Source organism: Microtus oregoni, unplaced genomic scaffold (genome assembly GCF_018167655.1).
Source record: "Microtus oregoni isolate MIOR12 unplaced genomic scaffold, Mior012 000032F_ref0000030, whole genome shotgun sequence".
NCBI lineage: Eukaryota > Metazoa > Chordata > Mammalia > Rodentia > Cricetidae > Microtus > Microtus oregoni.
This window is the reverse complement of record NW_024543091.1, coordinates 22,433,575-22,458,779: the sequence shown is the minus strand read 5'-3', so window position 1 is coordinate 22,458,779 and position 25,205 is coordinate 22,433,575. Positions and strand designations below refer to the sequence as shown.

At 40.3% G+C, this 25,205-nt stretch overlaps 1 protein-coding gene and 1 non-coding gene across 2 annotated transcripts; one reads left to right on the top strand and one right to left on the bottom strand.

The window, feature by feature from the left end:
• Positions 1-1,516: 1,516 nt before the first annotated feature.
• Positions 1,517-23,873, bottom strand: Rab11a (RAB11A, member RAS oncogene family). The gene is made up of 5 exons (XM_041679804.1): positions 23,706-23,873; positions 14,891-15,086; positions 13,531-13,724; positions 12,867-12,947; positions 1,517-3,216 (listed from the first exon to the last, which is right to left on the bottom strand). The coding sequence occupies exons 1-5, from the start codon at positions 23,743-23,745 to the stop codon at positions 3,077-3,079; spliced, it is 651 nt and encodes a 216-aa protein (XP_041535738.1). The 5' UTR covers positions 23,746-23,873; the 3' UTR covers positions 1,517-3,076.
• Positions 23,874-24,176: 303 nt separating this feature from the next.
• On the top strand, positions 24,177-24,248 carry Trnaq-cug. Its single transcript has one exon. It is a non-coding gene; the product is annotated as a tRNA-Gln (tRNA).
• The last annotated feature ends 957 nt before the right edge of the window (positions 24,249-25,205 follow it).

The following is a 25,205-nucleotide window of genomic DNA, read 5'->3' as shown; positions in this document are numbered from 1 at the left end:
TCCTCTTCTGTAGCACAGCAAATGGAGGTCATGTACACTCTAAACAAAAGCCACATTTTATTCTCTTTTGTTTTTGTTTTAAGATAGTGTTCCCTTGTGTGACTCCGGATGTCTGCAACTTAGGTATATAGACCAGGTGGACCTCCTGCTTTACCTGAGTGCTGCCATAAAAAGTATGACTAGCAGCTTTTAATTTTCTTCAGGGTATAATCCATTTCTCTTTAGTTAATAACATTTTACAAAACTCTATAAACTTAAAACTAACAGTAATAAATTCTTAATTATTCGCCTACCTTTTCTGCTTCTCATGTTGACCACAACCATCTAAATGGTGTATCTTTTTCTTTATAATAGATTAAAGAGATTAATCACCACAACAGCTCTAACCACTGAGAGTATTGGGATTTTATAAACACAAGTCAGAAATGACAAAAAATAAAATAATCATTTTCCAAAACCAAAAAGTAAGACTAGTCCAGATGCATGACTCAAACTTTTATGGGTTAAACTTTTCTGCAGAACTCTTCAGAATTTAAAAAGCCAAAGGCAAAGAGCACTGATTGCAACCTCTGCTTACAATTCCAATTTAACATGCTCAGTGGAATGGCTAACGATAACTTACACTGACAACTATTATACAGAATTTTCAAAATAACAGACAAAGACAAGGTCTAATAAGTAACTGGCTTTTCAGGAGAATTTAACAGGTTAAGAAAAACATCTCAAGTTAAACTAATGAAAAGCGCCGGGTGGTGGTGGCGCATGCCTTTAATCCCAGCACTTGGGAGGCAGAGGCAGACAGATTTCTGTGAGTTTAAGGCCAGCCTGGTCTACAAGAGCTCCAGGACATGCTCCAAAGATACAGAGAAACCCCATCTCAAAAAAAAAAAAAAAAAAAAAAAACCAAAAACAAAACAAAAAACCAAAAAAAAAAGCTAATGAGAAACAAGGTCAAGCACCAAAGTACTTAGGAACTGCCTTGAGCTTAGAGTTATCCTAATAAATAAAACTGTAATGCTTCCTACTCAGGACAGTTTGTCTCCTGAGGTCCAACTCAACATGAAGTTCTTGTTGACATGCAAATTTTCTAATACCTAATGTTGCTTGGAACTCTCCCCAAACCCAACCATATCTAAGTGCATTTAAATCTATTCTTAGTTTAAAGAAATGTAAAAGCTATCCTTAGTCATTTTTGATTCACTACATAATTTTTCTTAGTTTTATTTCATAAATCTTCTGCAAATTTTTAATAAACAGAGATGGAACCTCTTCCTGTGTCTAGTGGCACTGTTAGACAGAAAAGTACAGAAACTGTGTCACCACTGCTCCTAGTAACCCTTCCCAAGAAGAGGACAATTGAACTGCAGATCTAAAGTCTCACCTGAATTGACACTGTTACCCCCAATTCCAGTTTACTCAGCACTGCAAGGATCTCTGTTCTCACTCATCGGAAGCAGTATTCCATGGCTACATCCAAAGCATTCAGAAGAAAAATATAATCTGACAACACTGGGAATAGTCCCCCTATAACTGTTTATTAGAATGAGAATATACTCCAAATCAATAACTAAAAAAAGAAAAAAAATCAAATTACAGAGCATGCATAAAATACAAAGTAGCAATGTATAAATAGACAGCATCTTTATAATCAATACACTAAAATAACAAACAGCTACAAAAGAAAAACAAAATGACTGACTACAGCAATGCCTTCTGTGCTCCCCACACATCATGAGCACTGCAAAAACCAGATTAACCATGAAACATAGTCATCTATGCAAGCCCACACATTTTTTTGCAAGTATCCCACCATCCTGAACAATATCTTTGCAGTTAACTTTCAGAAAACTGCAGAGTAAGTGCTTAATATTATCCACAAGGAAGTAAAACTAAGTATTAGTGTGTACATTTCTGAATGAGAAACTAGCTGCTCCATTAATTTCAATTATGTAGTGGAAAAACCTATTTCAGGACTCTACCTACAATGCCTAAGTGCATTCTACTTAAATTCAAGGTACTATTTCATTTTCATACTAAAAGAACACATGCCTTTAAGTGGTACCACTTGAGCATAAATTAACCTCTCACTGTATTCTTTAGACATACTAAAACCAAAGGTTTAACTGAACTATATTCTATAATACACTGTAGAACTCAAAAGCATTGTTAAAATAATTGCCCATGCTTGTTAGTGAATACGGTGATAAAATTAGGCTGCATTTCACTTACTAGAAGGGTTTAAATACAAAATTCACACTTCAAAATATGGTATTACTAGCATTAAGCTAGTTACTGCATGAGCAATAAAAACGCCAGACATTCTACTTCTGGGAAATGAGACTGGTTAAGCTACTCAGGCTGCCAATCACTGCAACAAAGACATCTCAGACAGAAGTCCACTACCTGCCAGGCAGCAGGTTAACTTGAGACCCCATAACCATGATGCCCTACACAAAATAAAATAGTCCTCTGTGTTTATTAAGATAATTCTTTTCCAGAAAAAAAAGAATCCCTATTGTCTTGGATGCTTACAAAAACTAAAGAAAAAATTTACAACATAGACCTATTAAGGCATTTTAGAAATTGACTTTCACGATGGAAAATCTTCAAGCTCTCAAAATGCTGTTATGCTTATAGGGCAATGCTTAGGTCTGTCAAAATACGTACTGCATTGAGAAGAGTGTCTTACAAGCTGCTCTGTGGCAAAATAATAGCTTATTTCTAAGGTTGTCTTAGATTCAATCAGGACCAATAGGTCTGAGCTTCAAGTGATCAAGTTCTATTATGTTCTACAGTGACAGGCTTCCATGATGAAGAGTAAACAATAATGAGGAATTCAAACATTCAGTTTATTAAACTAAGGCTACAGAAGCCATAGCATGAAAAAGAACTGCAGTCATTCAGGACAAAGTTGATGATTTTATAAAGCCAAAATTAAAAGACTTAAGACATGAGAAGATTCTTAAATGTGAGGAAGTAATAAAACACAGAAAGTGACCACAAGAATTACAAATATATTTAAATCTCAGACCTGGGAAATGGACTATACACAGCCTTCTAGGGGAAGAGAGACGCCTTAGATGTTCTGACAGCACTGAACCTTTGGCTTGTTTTCAGTGGTAGGTGGAACATGAATAGGAACCACATTGTTGCTTGGAGACATGTCATTTTCACGTCTGTCTGACATTTGCTTCTGAGAAACAATACGGTATATCTCTGAATGACAAAAGAAACAGAAACACTTAGTGTGTGTAAAAACAAGAAGAGTTTGTGTGAAAGAGACGGAAGATATGCAGAACGGAAAACATACACATTTACATTATTACTTTTTGGCCAGGCATGGTAGTGCACATCTGTGATCCCAACACTTGGGAGGTGGAGTATAGGACCAAACTCGGCTACATAGTAAGTTCAAGGACAGGCTGGTTACAGAAGACCTTATCTCAAAAAGTAAGATTTTACTTTCAAATAGCCACTAACTAGATTCAAAGCATTTTTTTTAAAAAAACAATTTCTGTTACAGTAAGAGGAGTAACAAGGTTTCTCTACTTTAGAGGGGAAAGTTCACCCATTAAACAGTGCCATATTTATGGGCATAAATCTGAATTAAATCATAAAAATATATACTAGCCCTCCAAAAAAAAGTTCACACAAACTGACAATGCGTAAAATAAATCTGTACATCACATAGACCTAACTGTTTTCTAGGCTCTGCAGAAAAGAACACAATTTCTCAACCATACTAAAATCTCAAGAGCCTCAAAAGAGAAAAGGACCTCTATTTACACTGTCCTCCTCTGGGGCTAAGGCTAAATTATTTCAAGGAGATAATCTAACATACTATTTTACTTTCATGGCATATATCAAGATTAACCTTGTAGTCCTCACTAAACATTAATCTTTTAAAGACTAAAATATTTGCTTCATTTGTTGCTTTAGTTCCACATAGTAGAGGCTTAAGGAACTACTCAATCAATATCAGTGAATGCCCCCAGTATCTGTTCTGAACTCATTGAAAGTGGCCTTGCACTACACTACCTAATCAAACAACAATATTCTTCTCAAGAACAACAAACACAGACCTCCATCTTGCCTCTCCAATGGCCTTTTTAAAGAAACACCATCACAAAGTAGGGAAACTCTAGAAATAGGCAATCCAATATGATGTACTAGGAAGGACACAATGTACTCCTACATGGGCTCCATGTGTCGCTGGCAAAACTGCTCTTGGTGAATTTGTTTATGCAGAAATAGGACAGATACAGAATCAGATGAGTTTAAGCTTTCTATTTCTGCTACCAATACAGTAGCTATTAAAATCCATGGTTAAGCATAAGGGCACAAGCCTTTAATCCCAACACTCAGAAGACAGAGACAGGCAGATTTCTGTGAATTCAAAGCCAGCCTGGTCAACAAAGTAAGTAACCAGGTCAGTCAGAGCGACATAGTAAGACCTTGTCATTAAAAACAACAAAAGGCAATTCTATAAAGGATAGTATTTAAAAACTTGGGAATATCTAAATAAGAACTGTACACTAGAAATATTATAGACATATTAAATTTTTTAGACCTACAGTCTGTGACTATTTAGAATCATGCCTTGTTCATATGAAACAAAACGTTTACACTTTAAAAGTATAAAGTTACACAGTAAAAAATAGAAAGAGATATATATTCAAAGCCAGATAGTGGTGGCACACACCTTTAATCCCAGCACTTAGAAGGCAGAGGCAGGTAGATCTCCGAGTTTGAGGCCAGCCTGGTCTACAGAGCTAGTTCCAGGACAGCCAGAGTTTTTACTCAGAGAAACCCTTCCTGGGGAAAACAGGGATAGAGAGATGATCAAAATGGTCCAAAAAGGTTGGGTGTGGTGGCACATGCCTTTAATCTCAGCACTTGGGGGACAGAGGCAGGTGAATGTCTGTCTGTGAGTTACAAGGCCAGTTTGGTCAACATAGTGAGTTCCAGGACAGCCAGGGCTATGTAGAGAGAGATCCTTCTCAAAACAAGTTCCAAAAACACATCAACCAGCTATAATGTATAAACATCATCTGGATTCCTAATTTAAATTGTAATTTTTAAAAATGGTTAAGTATGTTTGATATCGTTTAAATAGCCGGTGGTAACAAGAAATTACTACAAATTTTCTAGGGGTTCCTTTTTTAAAGATTTATTTATTTTTGTATACAGTGTTCTGTCTGCATGTATACCTGCAGGCCAGAAGACCTCATTACAGATGGTTGTGAGCCACCATGTGGTTGCTGGGAATTGAACTCAGGACCTCTGGAAGAACAATCAGTATTCTTAACCTCTGAGCCATCTCTCCAGCCCCTAAATTCCATTTTTGAAACATATTCTAAAATATTTGGAAAACAAAATGACTTATTATCTGGGATTTATTTAAAAGTAATAAAAAAGGTCATAGGTCAGGAACCAACACTGGTGGTTACTAAATAGACTAGTAAAATCTATTCTGCTTTAGGTAAGCTAGAAGTCACACAACAAGAGATGAATCATTTTTTTGATGCTAAAAAGAAGGCACAGCAGTTAAAGCGTACTTACTGCTCTTGCAGAACCTGAGTTTAGTTCTCAGCACCCACATGGTGGCTAACAACCATCTGTAACTGTAGTTCCACAGGATTCAAAGCCCCTTTCTAGCCTCCATGAACACGAGGCACACATGTGGTGCACACACATCCATAAAGGAAAGCACTCATACACATAAATTAAAAATAAGTAAATTTAGAAAAAAAATTCCCCTAAGGTCGAGCAACAGTAACTTAATAAATGAGGCTGGAGTCATAGCTCAGTGGTTCAAAGAACCCACTGCTCTTCCAGAGGACCTGAGTTCAATTACCAGCACCCATGTCAAGTAGCTCACAACTGGTTCTAATCCCAGCTATGGGAGCACCTGACTTCCTCTTCTGGCCTCTTTCATCACCCCCATACATGGGGCATACACTCAATACACACACAGAGACAGGTAACAAAAACACCAAAAATGTAATTTTTTGTATAATTTTTTAGGGAAGTAGCTAAAATTTGTCTGAGAAGGTTGGGAGTGGAAGTATCGGTAAAGAAAGAAGGCAATAGAGACAAGCTATTGGTTAAAGTGATGTTGCCAGATCTTTCACTGAGAGGAGATAGGATGGGCAGTGAGATGGCCCAGTGGATAAAGACACTTGTCCCTAATCCTGATAACTTCAGTACAATCCCCAGAAGCTGTATATTAAAAGGAGAAAGCCTAACTCCTGAAGGTTGTCTTCTGACCTTCACTCTCGCACTGTGGGATTCAATGAGCCTCACCATGACACAAAATAAACGAATACTTTTAAAATTGCTTTAAAAGAAAAAAGCCAGATGTGGTGCCATACACATCTTTAATCTCAGTGTCTGAGAGGCAGAGGCAAAGAGGCAAAAAGTAGGTGAATCCCTGTGAGTCTGAGACCAACCCAATCTACAGAGTGAGTTCTAGGTCAACCAGAGCCACACAATGATACGCTATCTCAAAGAAGGGGTTTGGGTTGTGGTAGGAAGAGAGAGGCAGGGAGGGAAGAGGGAGGGAGAAAAAGAGGGAGGGAAGAAGAGAAAAAAAGAATGGAATGGGAATGTGTCCAGGGAAAAGAGAGTTCCCTTCAGGCTAGTGACTAAGGAATAATGATAATCATCAACTTGTGGTTAAACTATACCATTCGTTCTTTATGTAGTCCACTAATAATACCTAACTGAATAGATCATCTTTTTTGAAGAGAAAATCATTAAATATGTGACCCCTGTTAAAATTTAACTTCTTTACAAGCTGTTCTGAAGATTAAGTTAGGGGAACAAAACCAAAACATCAGAAACTCCTCCATAAAATACAAATGCATACACCAGAAGAGAGACAAAGGGAGACTTCTTAGAGGACAGAGGTAAATAATTAAAGAGAGCTCATCACAAAGCAAGAAACTTGATCAGTGTTGTGCAACAGTCTCCAAGTGCTCCATTCTTCCAGAAACAGTAGGTACTGCTACTGTGTTTACTCCTGTCACTAAAAACATATCCACTTTTGAAAAATACCAACAAGACAATAAATAAAAGGAATTAGGGGAAAGAATTCAGGTCTAAAGACTTCTAAAGAGTTCCACAAGTGCCGGGCGATGGTGGCGCACGCCTTTAATCCCAGCACTCGGGAGGCAGAGGCAGGCGGATCTCTGTGAGTTCGAGACCAGCCTGGTCTACAAGAGCTAGTTCCAGGACAGGCTCCAAAACCACAGAGAAACCCTGTCTCGAAAAACCAAAAAAAAAAAAAAAAAAAAGAGTTCCACAAGTAATTTACTTTAAGTCTCTTGTGTTGGGTGTGTCTACAGAGAAACCCTGTCTTGAAAAACAAAGAGGAAAAAAGGAAAGAAAGAAGGAAGAGAGGGAGGGAGAGAGGGGGAGAGAGAAGGAAGGGAGGGAATAGGGAAGAGGAGAGGAGAGGAGAGGAGAGGAAATAGTAACCAGTAACTGTCCAGCAGAGATCTGATTTATAAAGGCTTAGTTCATGGTGGGGGAGGGGTCAGTAACATGCTAAGACAGAAGCAGGTTCTACACTTTCCTCAAGGGTCTGTTCTCCTTTAGAACAAAATGAATGTGATTACTTATTCCCATGCAGTTCCTTTTCAAGATGTCCAAAGGGCCAGGCAGTGGTGGCACATGCCTTTAATCCCAGCAATCTGGGAGGCAGAGGCAGGTGGATCTCTGTAAATTCAAGGCCAGCCTGGTCTTATAAAAGCGAGGTTCCAGGACAGGCTCCAAAGCTACAGAGAAACCCTGTCTCAAAAAACAACAAACAAACAAAATGTCCAAAGGTTAGGAACAACTAGAAAAAAGCAATCCTGTTTCATCTTCCATCAGAATTTCTTATAGGATATCTAAACATAAAATGAAATAAATAATATATTATAGCTTTAAATATGGCAAAAAAAAAACCAAAGTCTTTTTTTTTTTAATCTATGGGACCTGTGGAACAGCTGGCAAAATAATTCTAGAGATTACACACAATTGTTCCAAATTAAGGAACAAGAGGCTTAAAATTTGTTAGTTTCATAGGTGCTGAAGAGATGGCTCAGAAGTTAAGAGCACTGATGCTTCTTGCAGAGGACTCTGTTGTTTCAAGCACTCACAAGGCAGCTCACAACCACCTGCAGTTCCAGAGGATCTGACACCCTCTTCTGATCTCCTTAGCCATGTGGTACACATACATACACTTAGGTGTACCTACACATAAAATAAAATAATTAAAAAAATTCTTTACTTCCTCCAAAGTTTTTTAAAGCTCAGGAGCCACAGTAATTTCATGACAGCCTCTTCAAAAGCTTCTCATTTATTAAGCTCTTCAAACCCCTGCTCATCACATAAGGTTCTTGAAGGTCAAAAAACACTCCAATTTGATAGTCCAACATTTTCTGCACCAAGTGAGAACAAATTTACCATTAGCTCTAATGAAAAGAGAACCAGTATTTGGCTGGCAAGATGAGTAAAGAGATCCACATTTCATTCCTGGGAACCATATGGTAGAAGGAAAGAACTGAACTGACTCCTACACTTGTCCTCGGACCTCAACTCTTGTGCCCAAATACATATTCACATATATGCACACAAAAGTAAAGTAGAATTTAGAAACTCTTTAACAATTCTTAATATTCTGATAAAGTTAACACCTGGCGACTTTAGCCCCTTCATTTTTATTTTATAGGTTATACAGCCCAGGATGACCTCACACAAATATAGCTCCACCCACGGGCTGAGATTATAGGTATGCACCACCAAACTGGCTTTAGCTGTGTTTTAAAGAGCCAGTATGTTACATGTATTAAAGCTATTTCAGCTACAGAATTAAGAGTTTAGTCTTCAAATTAGAAATTTACTTTGAACTTACTAATTATATGGAGAAACCTAAGAGCACCTGAACTATAGGTCAAAGTTAAAGCTACCAATAATGAGTAAAACAAACCTATTGTCAGGAGCTACCTAAATGATGACCTGAAACCACCTGTGTGGTGTTCCTGCCGCAAGCTGTACACTTCAGTTTAATCATAAAGAAACACTGAGTAAACTCAAACTGAGAAAATGACAATGGCCTGTACCTACTAAGGTTGGTAAATAAAGGGAAACTGAAGGAACGATTGCCATGCAGTGACAGATCAGCTGAATGGAACATATGATCTGATCCCAGACTTTTTTAACTAACAAAGTCTTTATTGGAACAACTGGCAGAATGAGTAAGGTCTGTACCTAAATACTGATGTGATTAAGTCACAATGTTGTGGTTATAAAAGAGAAAGTGCTTGTGTTTAGTAAATATTTAAAAAAAAAAGACTTAGGAAAAGGTATATGCAGCACTTACTTTCACATGGTTCTGTATACATATGCATGTGTCAGTGTCATGTGTGTCTGTGTATGTGTGTTTCTGTGTGTATATCTGTGTGTGTTTGTGTCTCTATGTGTCTGTGTGTGTCTGTATCTGTAGGGGAGAGAGAAGGGAACAGGTGAATGGAAAGAAAAGACTACACTTAAGGAAATAGGGTACAGGTACTCACAAATTCTTTGTAACATTATTGTAAGTTTTAATCACCTCTGAAATTATTAAAATGAAAAGAGGGTATGAAAAACAGTGGTTAAAAACCTCTCTTAGGGATGAAGCTCAGTTGGTATAGTGCTTACATGGCATGCTAAAGACAGAGTTGGATCCCTAGCAGCATGCCCCTCTCCAACCCAATCTCCTAGTAAACTTGAGGTTTACTAATCTAAAAAGCAGGAGTGGAGCAATCCACCAGCCCACCTTGGCACTAGTCAACTAAAAGCACCACCAGAAAACTCTTGGAACCACTGAGGACTAAAGGATGTAAATAAAGTGAAGATCTATTGCAAAACATTACCAATACTATATAATTTTACATTTGGCTCAGTGGATAAAGGCTCCTGTCATCAACCCTGATGACCCAAATTCTGTAAGGAGCTGTCCTCTGACCACCACATGAACACTATGACCCCACCCCTGATATTTTGAATGAATAGATAAGATTTAATTTTTAAAACGTTAAAAATTAAGCCAGGCATAGTATCACATGCCTTTAATCTCAGCACTTCCAAGGCAGAGACAGGTTGATCTCTGAAAGTTCAAGGCTAGCCTGGCCTACATGGTGGAAAAACAAAGACAAAGCAAGTAGGACTTGGAGGCATACTGTGTATTCATTAAAATACTGCAAGCTTAAAAAAATCTGCAGTGAGATCACTCAGAACAGATTTTTAAAAAATATGAAAAGAGCTGCTATGTGCCACAAACTGTCTATTCCCCTCCAGCTCCCTATTGATTTTTCTTCAGATAACAAAAACCAATTTTATGATATGATGTGACACGCCTTTAATCCAGCACTCTTCAGGCAGAGGCAGTTGATCTCTGAGTTTGAGGCCAGCTTTGTCTACAAAATAAGTTCCAGGACAGCCAGAACTACATAGCAAAATCCTGCTGTGATAGATAGATAGATAGATAGATAGACAGACAGACAGACAGACAGACAGACGGACGGACGGATGATAGATAGAGATACAGACAGACAGAAAGAATAGATGGAAAATTTCCAATATTTATATCATTTTAACAAGTTTTTTCATGCTTTGTCACTTAGGTACTGATTTATCAAATTTCACTATTTACCAGGAATAGCTAAGCCCTTGACAGACATTAACTCATTTTTGCAAACTATAGCAGAAGTATCAGTGACAAATCATTCTTTTCTGTGGAGCAAAAACAAACAAACAACAAATCCATTAGGCAGCCATATTAAATGATACTGTAGAAATTTAAAAGTACAAGCTCTGTCATGAAGAAAATAACTAACCAAAATGATTTGAATTTTTTTTAGTTTATTTTAAAATATGTGTATGTCTACATTTGTGTTCATGCTCATGAATATGCAGGCACTCTCAGAGAACAGAAAAGGGTGTAAGATTCCCTGGAGCTGGAGTTACCGGTGGTTATAAGCAGCCTGGTATGAGTGCTGGGAACCAAATTCTGGGCCTCTGAAAGAACAGTGTAATTTCAAAACTACTGAGCCATTTCTCCAGCCTAACACATCTGAATTTTACAAATGAGAAAATTAAAGCCTTGGAATTAGTAAGTAATTGGCCTAATAAGATTATAGCTCCAAAAATAAGTGGAGGAATCAGGCTTTCCAGTCCACGATCTAAATTCCTAAGTTTATTACATAAATTTTTTTTAAAAATAAGAGAATATTTTGAAGTTAAAATTCTGCTCTCCTCTGACACAAGTGTGACATCAGCATTAAAATTTGTCCATTATGATAGAAAACTAAACAATTCTATCTATCAATTTATCAGAATAGCACATAAGACTCAACTATGTATTGAATAAATTTGGATTCATAAGATCTTAAAAGTAACACACAATATAGGTGTCTTGATAAACCTATGAAAATACTTCCTAGTAAAGTAAATGCACTGATAACTTGGTTATTCTAATAAAGTCAAAGAAAATATTAGTCAGAACAAATAAAATGTCTTTTTTTCCAAGAAGCTGACTGGTTATCCACATTCAAAATAGCATGAACTTTGCCCCTTTCCCATTTAAGCCTTTCTATATGCAGATTTGGCTGATTTTATTTATAAGGGACACACTCCTACATCATGGAAAAAGCATCAGTGCTTTCTTTTATTCCACTTAAATTTTTTTGATGTACTTTCCCTAGTTTTTTTTCTAAATTCTTCTTCTTTTTTTTAATGTGTGTGTGTGTGTATGTATGTCTGTCTGTCTGTCACATGCATGCAGGTACCAACATCGGATCCCCTAAAGCTAGAGTTAAAGGCAGTTGTGAGTTAGCGTAAGAGGTTCTTCTGTCTATGTGTTGCTTTCATTGGTTGAATAAAGAAACTGCCTTGGGCCGGGCGATGGTGGCGCACGCCTTTAATCCCAGCACTCAGGAGGCAGAGGTAGGCGGATCTCTGGGAGTTCGAGACCAGCCTGGTCTAGAGAGCTAGTTCCAGGACAGGCTCCAAAGCCACAGAGAAACCCTGTCTCGAAAAACCAACAAAAAAAAAAAAAAAAAACTGCCTTGGCCTCTTGGTAGGGCACCACATAGGTAGGCGGAGCAGACAGAACTGAATTCTTGGAGGACGAAAGCAGAGACAGGCAGACACCATGGAGCTCCTGCCTGAGACGGACGCTGGTTAGAATCTTGCCTAAGCCACAATCATGTGGCAATACACAGATTTAATAGAAATGGGTTAAATCAAGACATAAGAGTTAGCCAATAAGAAGTTAGAGCTAATGGGCCAGGCAGTGTTTAAATGAATACAGTTTCTGTGTGATTATTTCGGGGTTAAGCTAGCCGGGTGGCAGGGACAACAAGCAGCCCACTTCTCCTGTAACAGTGAGTTACCCCATATGGGTGCTGGAAACACAACTCAGGTGCTCTGAAAATCACTAAGTACCCTTAAATGTTGAGTCATCTGTCCAGCCAGATTTTTATTTAATTTCAAAAGGCATTTTTTTATATCACTCTGTAGTCAGTACCTCAGTATTTACCTTATTAAAGTGCATTTCAAGAAAGAACACACAATTCTGTCCCTTTGACCATGAAATATAGAATACATAGCCTGAACACAAGTGACCAAATTATTTTCAAAGAATTTTTTCCCACATGAACCCAGTGACTGAAGTGCAACATGAAGAATTGTAACTGTGCTCCCAAGGAACTCTTGGCTACAGTGGCTCTTAAATGATAGTCATTTTCAGATGGCTTAACAGTTTCCTAATTAATTTGTTTAAATCACTTCCTAAAACTCCAGTTTTCTCTGGTGTAACCTGAAAACACGTGTCTTACCTGTTAGAATTGTCTGAAAAGCAGCTTCGACGTTTGTAGAATCTAGAGCAGATGTCTCAATGAACGACAAACCATTCTTCTCTGTGGAGAGAAACAAAATTTTCAATCTTGTGAAATTTGATTGCTATATAATAGTACTGATGACCAAATCAAGGGCCTCATTAATGCTAGGTGAGTCCTCTACCACTGAGTTACCGCCCCCTCTCAAGGTTTGAAGCAGCAGATGTGATAAGCTCATAATCACAAGGGAAAGATAAAAGACTGAGTAAGACCTAGCTGGCCATGGTGGTGCATACCTACCAACCAGCACTTGAAAGGTAGAAGCAGGACCAGAAATTCAAGACCAGCCTGGACTACATGAGAAAGTATCCTAAAACATCAAACAAACAAAACCTTAGACCATACCAACTCCTAGGGTAGTAAGAACACTGTTCTACTTATACTTCAATAAATTATCAGAAGGGAAGCAAGAAACAAGCAGATCCTATATGAAGCCCAAAGTGTTCAGCTTCTAAATAGATGGGTGCATCCTTGTTGGTCCCTGATACTCCTTGGCATACTACTTTTCAGACTCACATAGAAAGGCCTTGCTAAAGAATAGAGGTGCAATGTTCAAACAGAGAAATGCAGAAGCATGTATTATTGTGGAGCTCACATTACTAACCTGCAAAAGCTCTTGCTTCATCTGTAGGAACTGCCCTGAGATGGCGTAAATCACTCTTATTGCCCACAAGCATGATAACAATGTTGCTATCAGCATGATCTCTCAGTTCTTTCAGCCATCGCTCTACATTTTCATATGTGAGATGCTTAGCAATGTCATAAACCAATAAGGCACCTACTGCTCCACGATAGTATCTGCAAACAGAAACATTTGTAACTATCAGAAGACAATCACAAAGTAGAAGGAAACACCAGAAAAAAACTCAAAACAGGGATGGTATAGGGCAGGGAGACAGCTCTGGTTAAGCACTTGCCATCTAAGCAGAACCCATGTAAAAGCTAAGGACAGCAAACCTGACCCTCCTACAGTGAGAAGGGGGCTGAAACAGGATAATCTCCAGAAGTTCACATGCCACATAGCCTGGCATAAACAGCAGTGAACAACAAATACTGCATGTCTCAAACAAGGTAGAAGGTGAGGACCAGCACCTTTAACCTCTATATACATAATAATACACATACATGCACATTTACATACACTCACACACACATGCATGGACACATGGAGACACACACACACACATACTATCTATAGATGTGGTAGACAATAGTTGTTCCTTTGAGGCTTTTTATACCTAGTCAGCCATAAACCAAAAATATTAAATGGGAAATTCCAAAAATAATTCATAAGCTTTAAACTGCCACCATTTTAACCACTGTGATGAAACTTCTCAGTGTTCCTCTTCATCCAGGCCAGCACATGACTCAACCCTTTGTCCAATGTACCCACACTGTGTAAACTACCTGCCTGTTAAAGTCTCTTTCTAGCCCTTCCACTATCTATCATCTTCCCTATGTTCAAGTGACCCTTGGTTTATTGAATAATGGCCCCCAAAAGCAACTAGAGCATGCCAAAGAAAAGCTACAAAGGATCTATTAAGAGGAAAGGTACAGAGGGCTGGAGAGATGGCCCAGCAGTTAAGAGCACTGGCTGCTCTTGCAAAGAACCTAGGTTTGTTTTCCAGCACACACATGGTGGTTCACAACCATCTGTAACAGCTTTCAGGGGATCTTCTTACCATCTTCTTACCTCCACAGGCACCAAGCATGCATGCAGTACACATACACATATGTAGGCAAAACATGAATAAAAATAAAATGAATTAAAAAAAAACAAAACAAAGAACAAAACACAATTGGAAGCATTCAGGGCTCAGTACTATTTGTGATTGCAGGCATCTATGGAGGGTCTGGGAACACACCTTCCAAGGTTAAGGGAGGACTACTGTACCTTCACAATACTTAAAGCTAGCAAGACACTGATACCAACATATGCCAGAACTGAGAAACCATGAACTTACGCAGATGTTATAGCCCTGTACCGCTCCTGCCCTGCTGTGTCCCATATCTGTGCCTTTATTGTTTTCCCATCAACCTGGATGCTTCTTGTTGCAAACTCTACTCCAATGGTACTCTTGCTTTCCAGATTGAACTCATTCCGAGTAAATCGAGACAGGAGATTACTCTTTCCAACACCAGAATCTCCAATAAGGACAACTGAAAAGACAAAAAAAATATAAGCTGGATGAAGGCAAGCACATTCAGATAACCAACATGCTTTTAATAAAAGGACGTTTGAGTTCAAAATAAATACAACCAAAGATTTTAAAGAGGTATAGTACTGAATATCTTATGTCTATGATCAATCAATTGAAATCTATTTAATCTATTTCTAGATTAAAATGACTTACACACATCATCTACTCAGCACAGATCAGATATAACACCCTATCTAAAAAGAAAAATCCCTCTCTTTTTGTCCTATTTGGGAATTTAAACCCAAGGCCTTACACATGTAAGGTAAACACCAGACCACTAATATATATCCCCAGCTCTTAAAAATGCAATTTTAATCATATGGTATCCTAGCCACTGATGCAAACATTAATTACCTTTAATTTATACCAACCTCATTACCTTAGAAAGTATTCTGGAAAGTAAACAACAACTTGTGTTATTCACACGGTTTAAACATCAAACAAAAGATGTCAGTGCATAGAATGGGAAATGTGTACATTCTACCAGTTTTGTTGAAGACTATGCGTAATGTGAGAGCGGAAACACATTTAAAACATGAGGCATGAGGCTTACAAGCTTTGCTGCTTTGGTCATAGAAACTATAATCATCTTTAATAGTTACACTTCACAGACTGGCTGAAAGCCACAGGGACACCTCACCTTGCTATGAACAAACAGGAGCCCTAGGAAGCAACAATTCTGACATACTGAGTCAAAGTCAAAGCAAGAAGGGCAAACACTTTCACTTAGGACTCTAGAAAAAAATTTTGATTATACTTGTTTTCTATGAATTAGAAAGCAAGGGTTTTTTGTTTCGTTTTGTTGGTTTTTTGAGACAGGGTTTCTCTGTAGCTTTGGAGCCTGTCCTGGAACCTAGCTCTTGTAGACCATGATGGGTGTCAAACTCACAGAGATCCACCTGCCTCTGCCCCTACCACCACCACCCGGCTAGAAAGCAGTTTATTTACTAAGTATCTTCTCCCCAAAGTGTTACTATCCTTTTTAAATTTTTAAATAGGGCTAGTGAGATGACTTAGCAAGTAAAGACACTTGCTGCCAAGCCTGGGGACTAGAGTTCCAGTCCTAGGACCTACATGGTGGAAGAGAGACTACTCCTAAAGTTGTCTGTCCTCTATTCTCCACACGTGTGCAGAGCAGGCATTTGAATGACGAATTAATATAATTTGTAGCTATGTGTATGGGGGTGGGGAGGGATCCAGAGGCCAGAAAAGAGAACTGTAGTGATAAACAGACAAATACAGGTGCTGAGAACTGAACTGGGTCCTCTATAATTGCAGCCAGTTAGCCAGTTCTTAACAGCTAAATCACCTCTCTAGTAACAATAAATGTAAGTTTAAAAATTGGGGGAGGAGTTAGAGAAATGACTCAATGGTTAAGAGTACTGGTTGTTCTTCCCGAGGACCCAGGTTTGATTCCTAGCACCCACGTGGTAGCTTACAACCCTCTAACTCCAACAACAGTTTATAATTTTAGTTCAAGGATCCGATACCCTCATCTGGCCTCTGTTGATACTGCACACAAGTTCACAGACATACATGCATACCAAACAACCCACACACATAAAATAATAAAATATTTCAAAGTTAGGCATGGTTACTCCTTTAATCCCAGCATTCAGAAGGCAGAGAATGACAAATCTCGTGAGTTGGAGGCAATCTGGTCAACAAAGAGTTCCAGGCCTGTCAGGGTTACATAGTGAGGCCCCGTATCAAAACAATTAAACAAACAAAAAAGGTAAACAAAGTTGAGAAACAAGTTGAATGGTTTGTTTATTTTAAGAGAGGGTTTTGGCAGAGGCCAGCCTGGTCCATATAGACTTCCAGGTATTTAAAAAAAAAAAAAAACAAAAAAACTGGCTGGAGAGACAGCTTAGTGGTTAAAAGCACTGAAAGCTCTTCCAAAGGACCCAGGTTCAATACCCAGCACCCAAAAGGCAGCTCACAACTGTCTGTAACTCCTGTTTAGGGGATCTATCACCCTCACATGCGGGCAAAACACCAATGCACATAAAATAAAAATAAATAAATTATTTTAAAAAGGAGAGGGAGAAGGTCTCATTCCGAAACCAAGGTTGGTCTAGAACTCAAAATCTTTTGTTGAGATTATAGGTGTGTGCCATCATGCCCAACTTCAGATAAATTGTATTAAAGCATGAGTCTAAAGATCAAAGTTGGGAGGGGGACTGCACACATCTTTAATCTCAACACTCAGGAGGCAGAGGCAGGTAGATCTCTGAGAAGGCCAGCCTGGTTTTACAGGACAACCAGGGCTAGACAGAGAAACTCTGTCTTGGCAGGGAGGGGGGGGGATATCAAAATGGGTTTGTAGGTTTACAGACTCTGAGCTGAACATTTTTTTGTTCTGTTTTTCGTTTTTGTGAGCTGAACACTTTTTTCCTGCATAAAAATTTTTGTTGGTATTTTAGTGAACACTGTATTTATTTTTAGTGCTGACTTCTAAACCAGTTGATTGATTTAGACATCAGACTAGAAAAAAAAAATCAACACAAAAAGTTAAGGCCAGGAAATAATAAGCCATGCTTTACTCAAAAGACTGGGATGTGATGGTACATGCAGAAAGAAGGCTGACTGCAGACCAGCCAAAGGAGTAAGAGAGCTCCCTATGCACACTTTTCCTGTCACAGAAACAGACACAAGCTGGCCCTAGAACAACCATGCATTATCAAATGTGTATCTTTCTGGCTTCCTCTATCAGCTGATTCAGCAAGAAATCCCAGCAGTAGTGACTCCATGCAGCAAAGAGAAGTTATTTCTATCTTTGTAGTCAATTAGAGGGTACCCTAGCAAACAGACGTAATGGTTTTACTGGATAGCAGTAAATAATGTCAAGGTCATGAAAACAGAAAAAAACGCACTTTCAGTTTTACAGAATGGTTAGTTAGTTAGCAGGTTTCCAAACTCCACCACTGTAGATATGAAGTTGAATATTAGCTACGTTAATAGAGCCTCCCTATTAATAAGATACAGTCACTGTTGTTTCTTAGTATAAGAGGCTAGATGGTCAGAGCACAACTCCTGGGGGTGTCAGAGTGGGGACTGGGGTCTCAAACAAGAATCTAGTCTGGGCTTTAGCCAAAACTCCCTACACCTTTCCTAGCAATCCTTCAGTCAACTCTAAGAGTACAGAAACTTAAGCCTGGAAGATGATTCAGCAGGTAAAGGCAAACAGTGTTGTAATTAATATAGTTTTTGTGTGATTATTCGGGTCTGGGTCTCTGCTTACAGCTACCAAACCGAAAGGCCTAAATACAATCCCATGAACCTACTTAGTAGAAAGGAAAGAATCAACTCCTTCAACTGTCTTAGACTTAGACTTCTATACTCACATGCCATGGTGTGAGCCCATACACCACTAAAACAAACATACACAAACATACATACATACATAAAATAAACACATGAACTTTAAAAAAAAAAAGGAGGCCAGATCACCTGCTAAAGAAATTTTCTTTGAATCACTTCTGGTCCCACATTAGCATCAACACTAACTAGAGGTATATAAAGTGAAGAAAGAAAAACCAAAGGTTAGAACACATCTAATTAATTCACAGACACTCCTATTTCAACCAGCACCTCAGGAGCCCATCAAAATTTAAAGTCAAAGAGCACATGTGAGCATGGCATCTGGCAGGCACCACCTTTTAGTGGGGGAATACCTTCAAAGAACAATGTATGCCTCCCACATAAGATCCAGCAGTAGTTCATGTTTTGTTTTGTTTTAAAATATTAGCCATTCTTGCATTTTTTGGTTTTCAGGTTTTTTTTTTTTAAATCTTACTTTAGGTATATGGATGCTTTGCCTGCATTCAAGTATGTAAATGACATGCATGCCTGTCATGTCCCCTAGACCTGGAATTATGAATGATTGTGAGCCACCATGTGGGTGTCGGGACTTGAACCCAGATTCTCTGTAAGAGTAACAAGTGCTCTTAATTGCTGAACCATAACTGCAGCCCCTGGTTCATGTTTTGACCTCTGCTTTTAACTAATGACTAAATTGACCATCTCACCAACATCGAATCTTTATACCATATTAAGTGAAGAATCCACTCCCCCATGTAACCAATTAATTTTATTATTTAAGAAGTAGCAATAGGCCTGGCGGTGGTGGCGCACGCCTTTAATCCCAGCACTCGGGAGGCAGAAGCAGGCGGATCTCTGTGAGTTCGAGGCCAGCCTGGTCTACAAGAGCTAGTTCCAGGACAGGAACCAAAAGCTACGGAGAAACCCTGTCTCGAAAAATCAAAAAAAAAAAAAAAAGAAGTAGCAATAGTTTGCAAACAACTCAACATTCACAATGCTCTAACACTATAAAATAGTTTTACCAACTAGCTACCCTCAACCATGGCTCACAACCCCAACATACACACAATCACAACAAACAAATAAACACAACAAAATTTTTAGTAATTTTATATATCCATTACTAACATCTTAGGTTAAATAAACATATATTTAAGTATTCCACAATTTTGGCCATCTATGGAGTACATACTAAACAACATGACTATAAGATAAATAACAATATCTATATATCAAATATCAATATAATTCCTAAAATATAATGCCTCCCTAGAATCTAGATAGCCTCATCTGCTGAAGCTCAACCTAATGCCTAATATTAATCTGCTTACATATATGCTTTCTGAATTATACACACCACAAGTATCAGACTGCTAAATACTGTAAAAGCAGAGTATGTATATTAATTATCCATTATTTAATTTTAAGTTTCTATCTCTAACCACAATTAGGTATTTTTGCTATTGTTTTTTTTTTCTGAGATATGATCTCATTCTGTAGCCCAGGCTGACCTCAAAAACATGGATATCCACCTGCCTCAGCCTCCCAAGTACTAGCATCACAGGCACGAGCCTCCATGCTCAGTCCACATTTAGTTTGACTTCTGTGGTAAGTTCATTTACTGCTAAGCCCTCACCTCACACACAGAATACTGGCTTTCAAACTTAGCAGCTAAAATCACTAACCACTTTCACACTGCTTTTCAAAAGAATTTCTACATTCAACCACATTCACAGTCCAACCTCACCAAGTCTTTAAAATAAAACGCATCAATGATGCTGAAGTCTAGACAAGTTTTTCCAGGTGCATCAGAATCTGAGTTGCTCAACCAAAAGCTGTGATAGAAAAGCTACCAAGGCTGGGCGATGGTGGCGCACGCCTTTAATCCCAGCACTCGGGAAGCAGAGGAAGCCGAGCTCTGTGAGTTCAAGACCAGCCTGGTCTACAGAGCTAGTTCCAGGACAGGCTCCAAAGCCACAGAGAAACCCTGTCTTGAAAAACCAAAAAAAAAAAAAAGAAAAAGAAAAAAAAGAAAAGCTACCTAGATTCAAGACAGGGATGGTCCCTAATGACCAGCTGATTATTCATCATCACACCTGGACTTCAATGCAACTCAAGAGAGAAAGCCGAAAGAGGTAGACTGCTCCCAGCTGCTTCCACAAAGTGCCACTTTGACTGTCCTGGTATCCAGCTTCCTCACTGTGTTCCACAGCACCTTAACCACACTGGTGTATTTACAAGATTAAATTTTTTTTGGGGGGGGGGGGGGGGGTTGAGACAGGGTTTCTCTTTTTGAGCCTGTACTGGAACTAGCCCTTGTAGACCAGGCTGGCCTCAAACTCACAGAGATCTGCCTGCCTCTGTCCTTCATGTTAAATGTTATAAACTCCAATTTCCTTAACTATCAAGTGTGCTAGGTTAGCCTTCTCCAAAGTAGAAATGCTACGATTCATCTTAGTGAAAAAAAAATCTCTATGGAATGAAATAATTTTAAAATAATTGTATAAGTAAAAAAATTGGCTAAGTAATCAGTGTTGAAATAAAAAATAAAGTGACTCACATCCTGTAGCAGTTTCTAAAAAGTGGAAACTCTTCTCAGCAGAATTTTTTAAACACCCAGTCTTAAGCAGCAAAATGTACAAAAAATAAAACCAGAACCCACAAAGATACAAAATAATTCATAAGTTTCTTAGTTCTGTGCTTCTTTATTAAAACTTGTAAGCTGGCTCAGTGGGTGAAGGTGCTTCCTGCCAAGCCTGACGACCTGAGCTCGACCCCGAGACTCACAGGGTGAAAGGAAATAACTGACTCCCAAAACTTGTTCTCTTGCCTCCTCATGTGCTGTGTGCATATCAGTACACACATATTTAAAAATACAATTTTAAGCCGGACGGTGGTGGCGCACGCCTTTAATCCCAGCACTCGGGAGGCAGAGGCAGGTGGATCTCTGTGAGTTAGAGGTCTACAGAGAAACCCTGTCTTGAAAAACCAAAAAAAAAAAAAAGCAATTTTAAAATTTCAAAACAGACTAATGGCTCAAAAATCTGACAAGAACTATAACAATTTCATTTATTTATTGAGTCCTCAACAAGAGCAAATTTTATAATCTCACGTATTCCTCAAAAAAGTATCACAGTACTTCCTTTACTGAGGAAACAAAAAGTTGAGCAGGGGGAAATGGTATAATTATATTATAATCTCAAAAAATAAAAAAAAATACTTTTGAAAAGTTAACTTTTACAAGGTCACAATGCAAATATAAAACCCCAGTGTTTTCTCGTGGTTCAAAGAAAGAATGGTCTAAATTCCTTCAGCCAATTCAGGGCAAATAAACATTCTTAGGAAAAATAAACAGCTTTCTATAACCAACCTTCACATTCCAAATCAAATGGGAGAAATGACTTATAGAGACCAGGTACTCACAACCACCACACAGTACTTAAAGATAAACCTCCCTTGACTGACTAAACCCCAAAGTCTCCTGTGATTTAAGTAATTTCACATCATCTCAGATGCTTTCAACAAACATTCTAGGACTCCTATTTGTTTTAGGTTTGGTTTTAATTTTTTTTTTTCTTTTTTGAGACAGGCTCTCACTATGTGTGTCACTCACTATGTAGACCAGGCTGGCCAGGAACTCACATGATCAGCCTCTCTCTGCCTCCTGAATGCCGGGATTTTAAGGCGGGACCACCACACCAGGCTTTCCTATTAGTATTTTTAAAGTTTGGTACCTTCTTACTGTAAATTATTTTCCAATACGGTAGTAAGGATAGACACGTAAGGTCCTTACCCTATAAACAGAATATTCGGAGGAGTAAATAATGGTAAGGATGTACCGGCAGCGGGTACGCAAGACTTGTGAAGTATTTGGTAAGGAAAAGAAATGTTTCCTGCTTCATCATTTAGTCAGTCACTCTTAGCACCCAATGGCAAAGTCAGAAACACCATGCTTAACACTCCTGAAACTCCACCCTCCACAGAGAAGCTTTCAGAGCAATGGCCTCTTCCTCTCTTGTAGTGATCTTTGTTCGGCACACTACTGATGGCTGCCCTTCTAATTCAGGAGCAGGGCAAGACTATGAAAGTGAGAGCGCATTCATGAACATAAAAAAAAGCGTTCACTGTACTCTCTTCTCGCTGAGAACTGTATCCTTTCACTTTGGCTTCTTTCCGAACTCAACCAATAAGCAATTCTCTATCTACTCCCCATCCTCCCACGTTCTGTTCACCCACTCGCTTCAACGCCCCCCCCCCCCCCCGCCCCACCTTGCAAGAAATTCTTCATTTCACTAACAGCACGCTACCACTAGAACCCTCTCCCACTGCTTGGGAAAGGTACGGGACCAACCAGGGCCCTTCCCTTCCTGCTGGATCCTCCCAGTATTGCAGCAGGAAGCAAGCAGTCCGCGGTGATAAGCTAGCTAGTATTTGTGCAGCGCGCAACCTTTCCTGTTCGGGAACTGGGCCTTCAGGTCTGGCAGGGATAACAGCCACCACCCATCCGCAGCCCCTTCCCGAAAGTAAGGGAGCCATCCCCCGTCTGGCTGGAGCCGGGCAGCGACGAGAGTGGGAAGGGGGTTAAAGAGGCCAGGTGGGAAGTCGCCTGCGCTTGGACACTGCGACAAGTGCACGCACGCCGGGGGTGATGGACGGCCCCCTCTTGCCCTCCCCAGCTCTCCCTCCCACCAGCCAGGTCGCAGCAGAGCGCTAAACGTTGAGTGAAAAGGAAAAGCACGGAGTTTCCCGGCTGTGGGGAGGGAGAGGGCAGTCCGCGGGTGCTGACCTCGAGGTCTGCGGGGATGGGGGTGGGGGCCCTGGGACGGGCGAAGCTGGCCGAAGCCCAGGAAGGACTCACCCGGAGGGAGGGGAAAGGAAGCGAAAAGAAAAGGGGGGAAAAAAAACCGTGGAGAGGAGTCGGCGCCCCGCTATGGGTGCTGAGCCGAGGCAGGGGCCTGTCAGAGGGGATGTGAGGCCGGCAGCGAGCATCCGAGAGGAGGGGCCCGAGATGCCCAGGGAAGAAACTGCCCGGGCCGTGAGGAACGCAGCCGTCAGGGAGGACACACAGCGAGGGGCGACAAGGCCCGGCCGCCCTCCCCGGGGCGCAGGAACCGCGACGAATGGCGGGACCCCCGTCGGGGCGGCAGGGAGGAAGCGCTGAGGCGGGCTCCGTCCCGGGCAGGGCTAGCCCTCGCGCGGGTCCCCCGGGAGTGTCTCGGGCCCCCGAATGGGCACTCGGCAGCCCACGGCTCACCTTTAAAGAGGTAGTCGTACTCGTCGTCGCGGGTGCCCATGGCGCGGCCGAGGAGCTGAGGGGAGGGAGCGGCGGTGGCGACGGCGGCGGGACCAGGGGGCGTCGCTGCAGGGGTAACCCGAGAGCCGAGCTTCAGCTGCCGGACCCGGTGAAGAGCCCCGCCCTGGCTCTGCGTCACTTCCGTCAGGCCCCAGCCCCTCACAGGAAGTACTTCCGGAGAAATGGCGCCCCGCCCCTTAGCTGGATAGGGTGGGACGCCCAGGCATGAACTTCGCACTCTCACCCGGCTTGGGAAGGCGAACAGGGAAAACAGCCTTAAAATGCCCAGCTGGCCACAGTCCTCCGGGTCTTTGGCTTGTTCTTTCTTCAACTATGTAGGGAAGCCTGCCGCAGGTTCTTAGTATTTGGTTTCCGGTTAGGGGCGGGGTTTTGTCAGTATTAGATACCCGAAGACACCGCTGTCATTGTACTGGTTCCATGGTGTAATGGTTAGCACTCTGGACTCTGAATCCAGCGATCCGAGTTCAAATCTCGGTGGAACCTATTCCTTTAACCTTTTGTTGGCTATTATATTTATTTTTAATTCATATTGAATAATAGAATAACTTTGAATAATAGAATAACTTTGTTATATTTGCTCTGGAAATTAATCACATGTAGTATTTACCTATGAAGACTTCACTAATTAGTCTCTTCAGTTCAGTAGTGTCTGCTACATGGAAACCCGGTAATTAAAACCCTTAGTCCTTTTTTAGACTTGGAGAAAGCTTGGTACTTGATTCCTTTTGCTGGAATTTTCTTTTTTTTGTTTTTTTGAGACAGGGTTTCTCTGTAGCTTTGGTGCCTGTCCTGGAACTAGCTCTTGTAGACCAGGCTGGCCTCGAACTCACAGAGATCCGCCTGCCTCTGCCTCCCGAGTGCTGGGATTAAAGGCGTGCGCCACCACCGCCCGGCTTGCTGGAATTTTCTACACTAAGCTTCTGTTAAGGATAGGCACTTCTCACCCACTCAGTCTCTTCAGAAATCTCGCACTATCTCCAGATGTCATTAAGAGAACTTCGTCCACCCTCCTCATAAAAAGATTCATCAAGATCTTGAGTCCTATCAGCTGGCCTACAAGCTAAACCAGGTTAAATAAATTTAACACAAGAGAACGGCAATTTTCCATTTTAGCGAATGTCAACATTAAGAGAGTTGCCATAGCGTCTCCTCGTAGTTGCGTTGTTCTTATTGTCGTCAGGAGTCAGTCTGACTCCTCTCTGTAACCCAGAATGGCTTTGAAATCACTGTGTAGCCCAGGCTGGCCCTGCTGTCCTCCTCTGCCCAACATCCCATCCTCCATACACACAGAGGGATATTCACCTAATAAGTCCTGGGAAACATATGTTAGGTCATGGAAAAGAGAATTCAGCCTACAGATGGAATTCAAGTTGCTAGTCAACTGACCTTAAGCAAGGACTCTATCTTGGATAATCTCAGTAGGCTCAGGGTTGTCCTTAG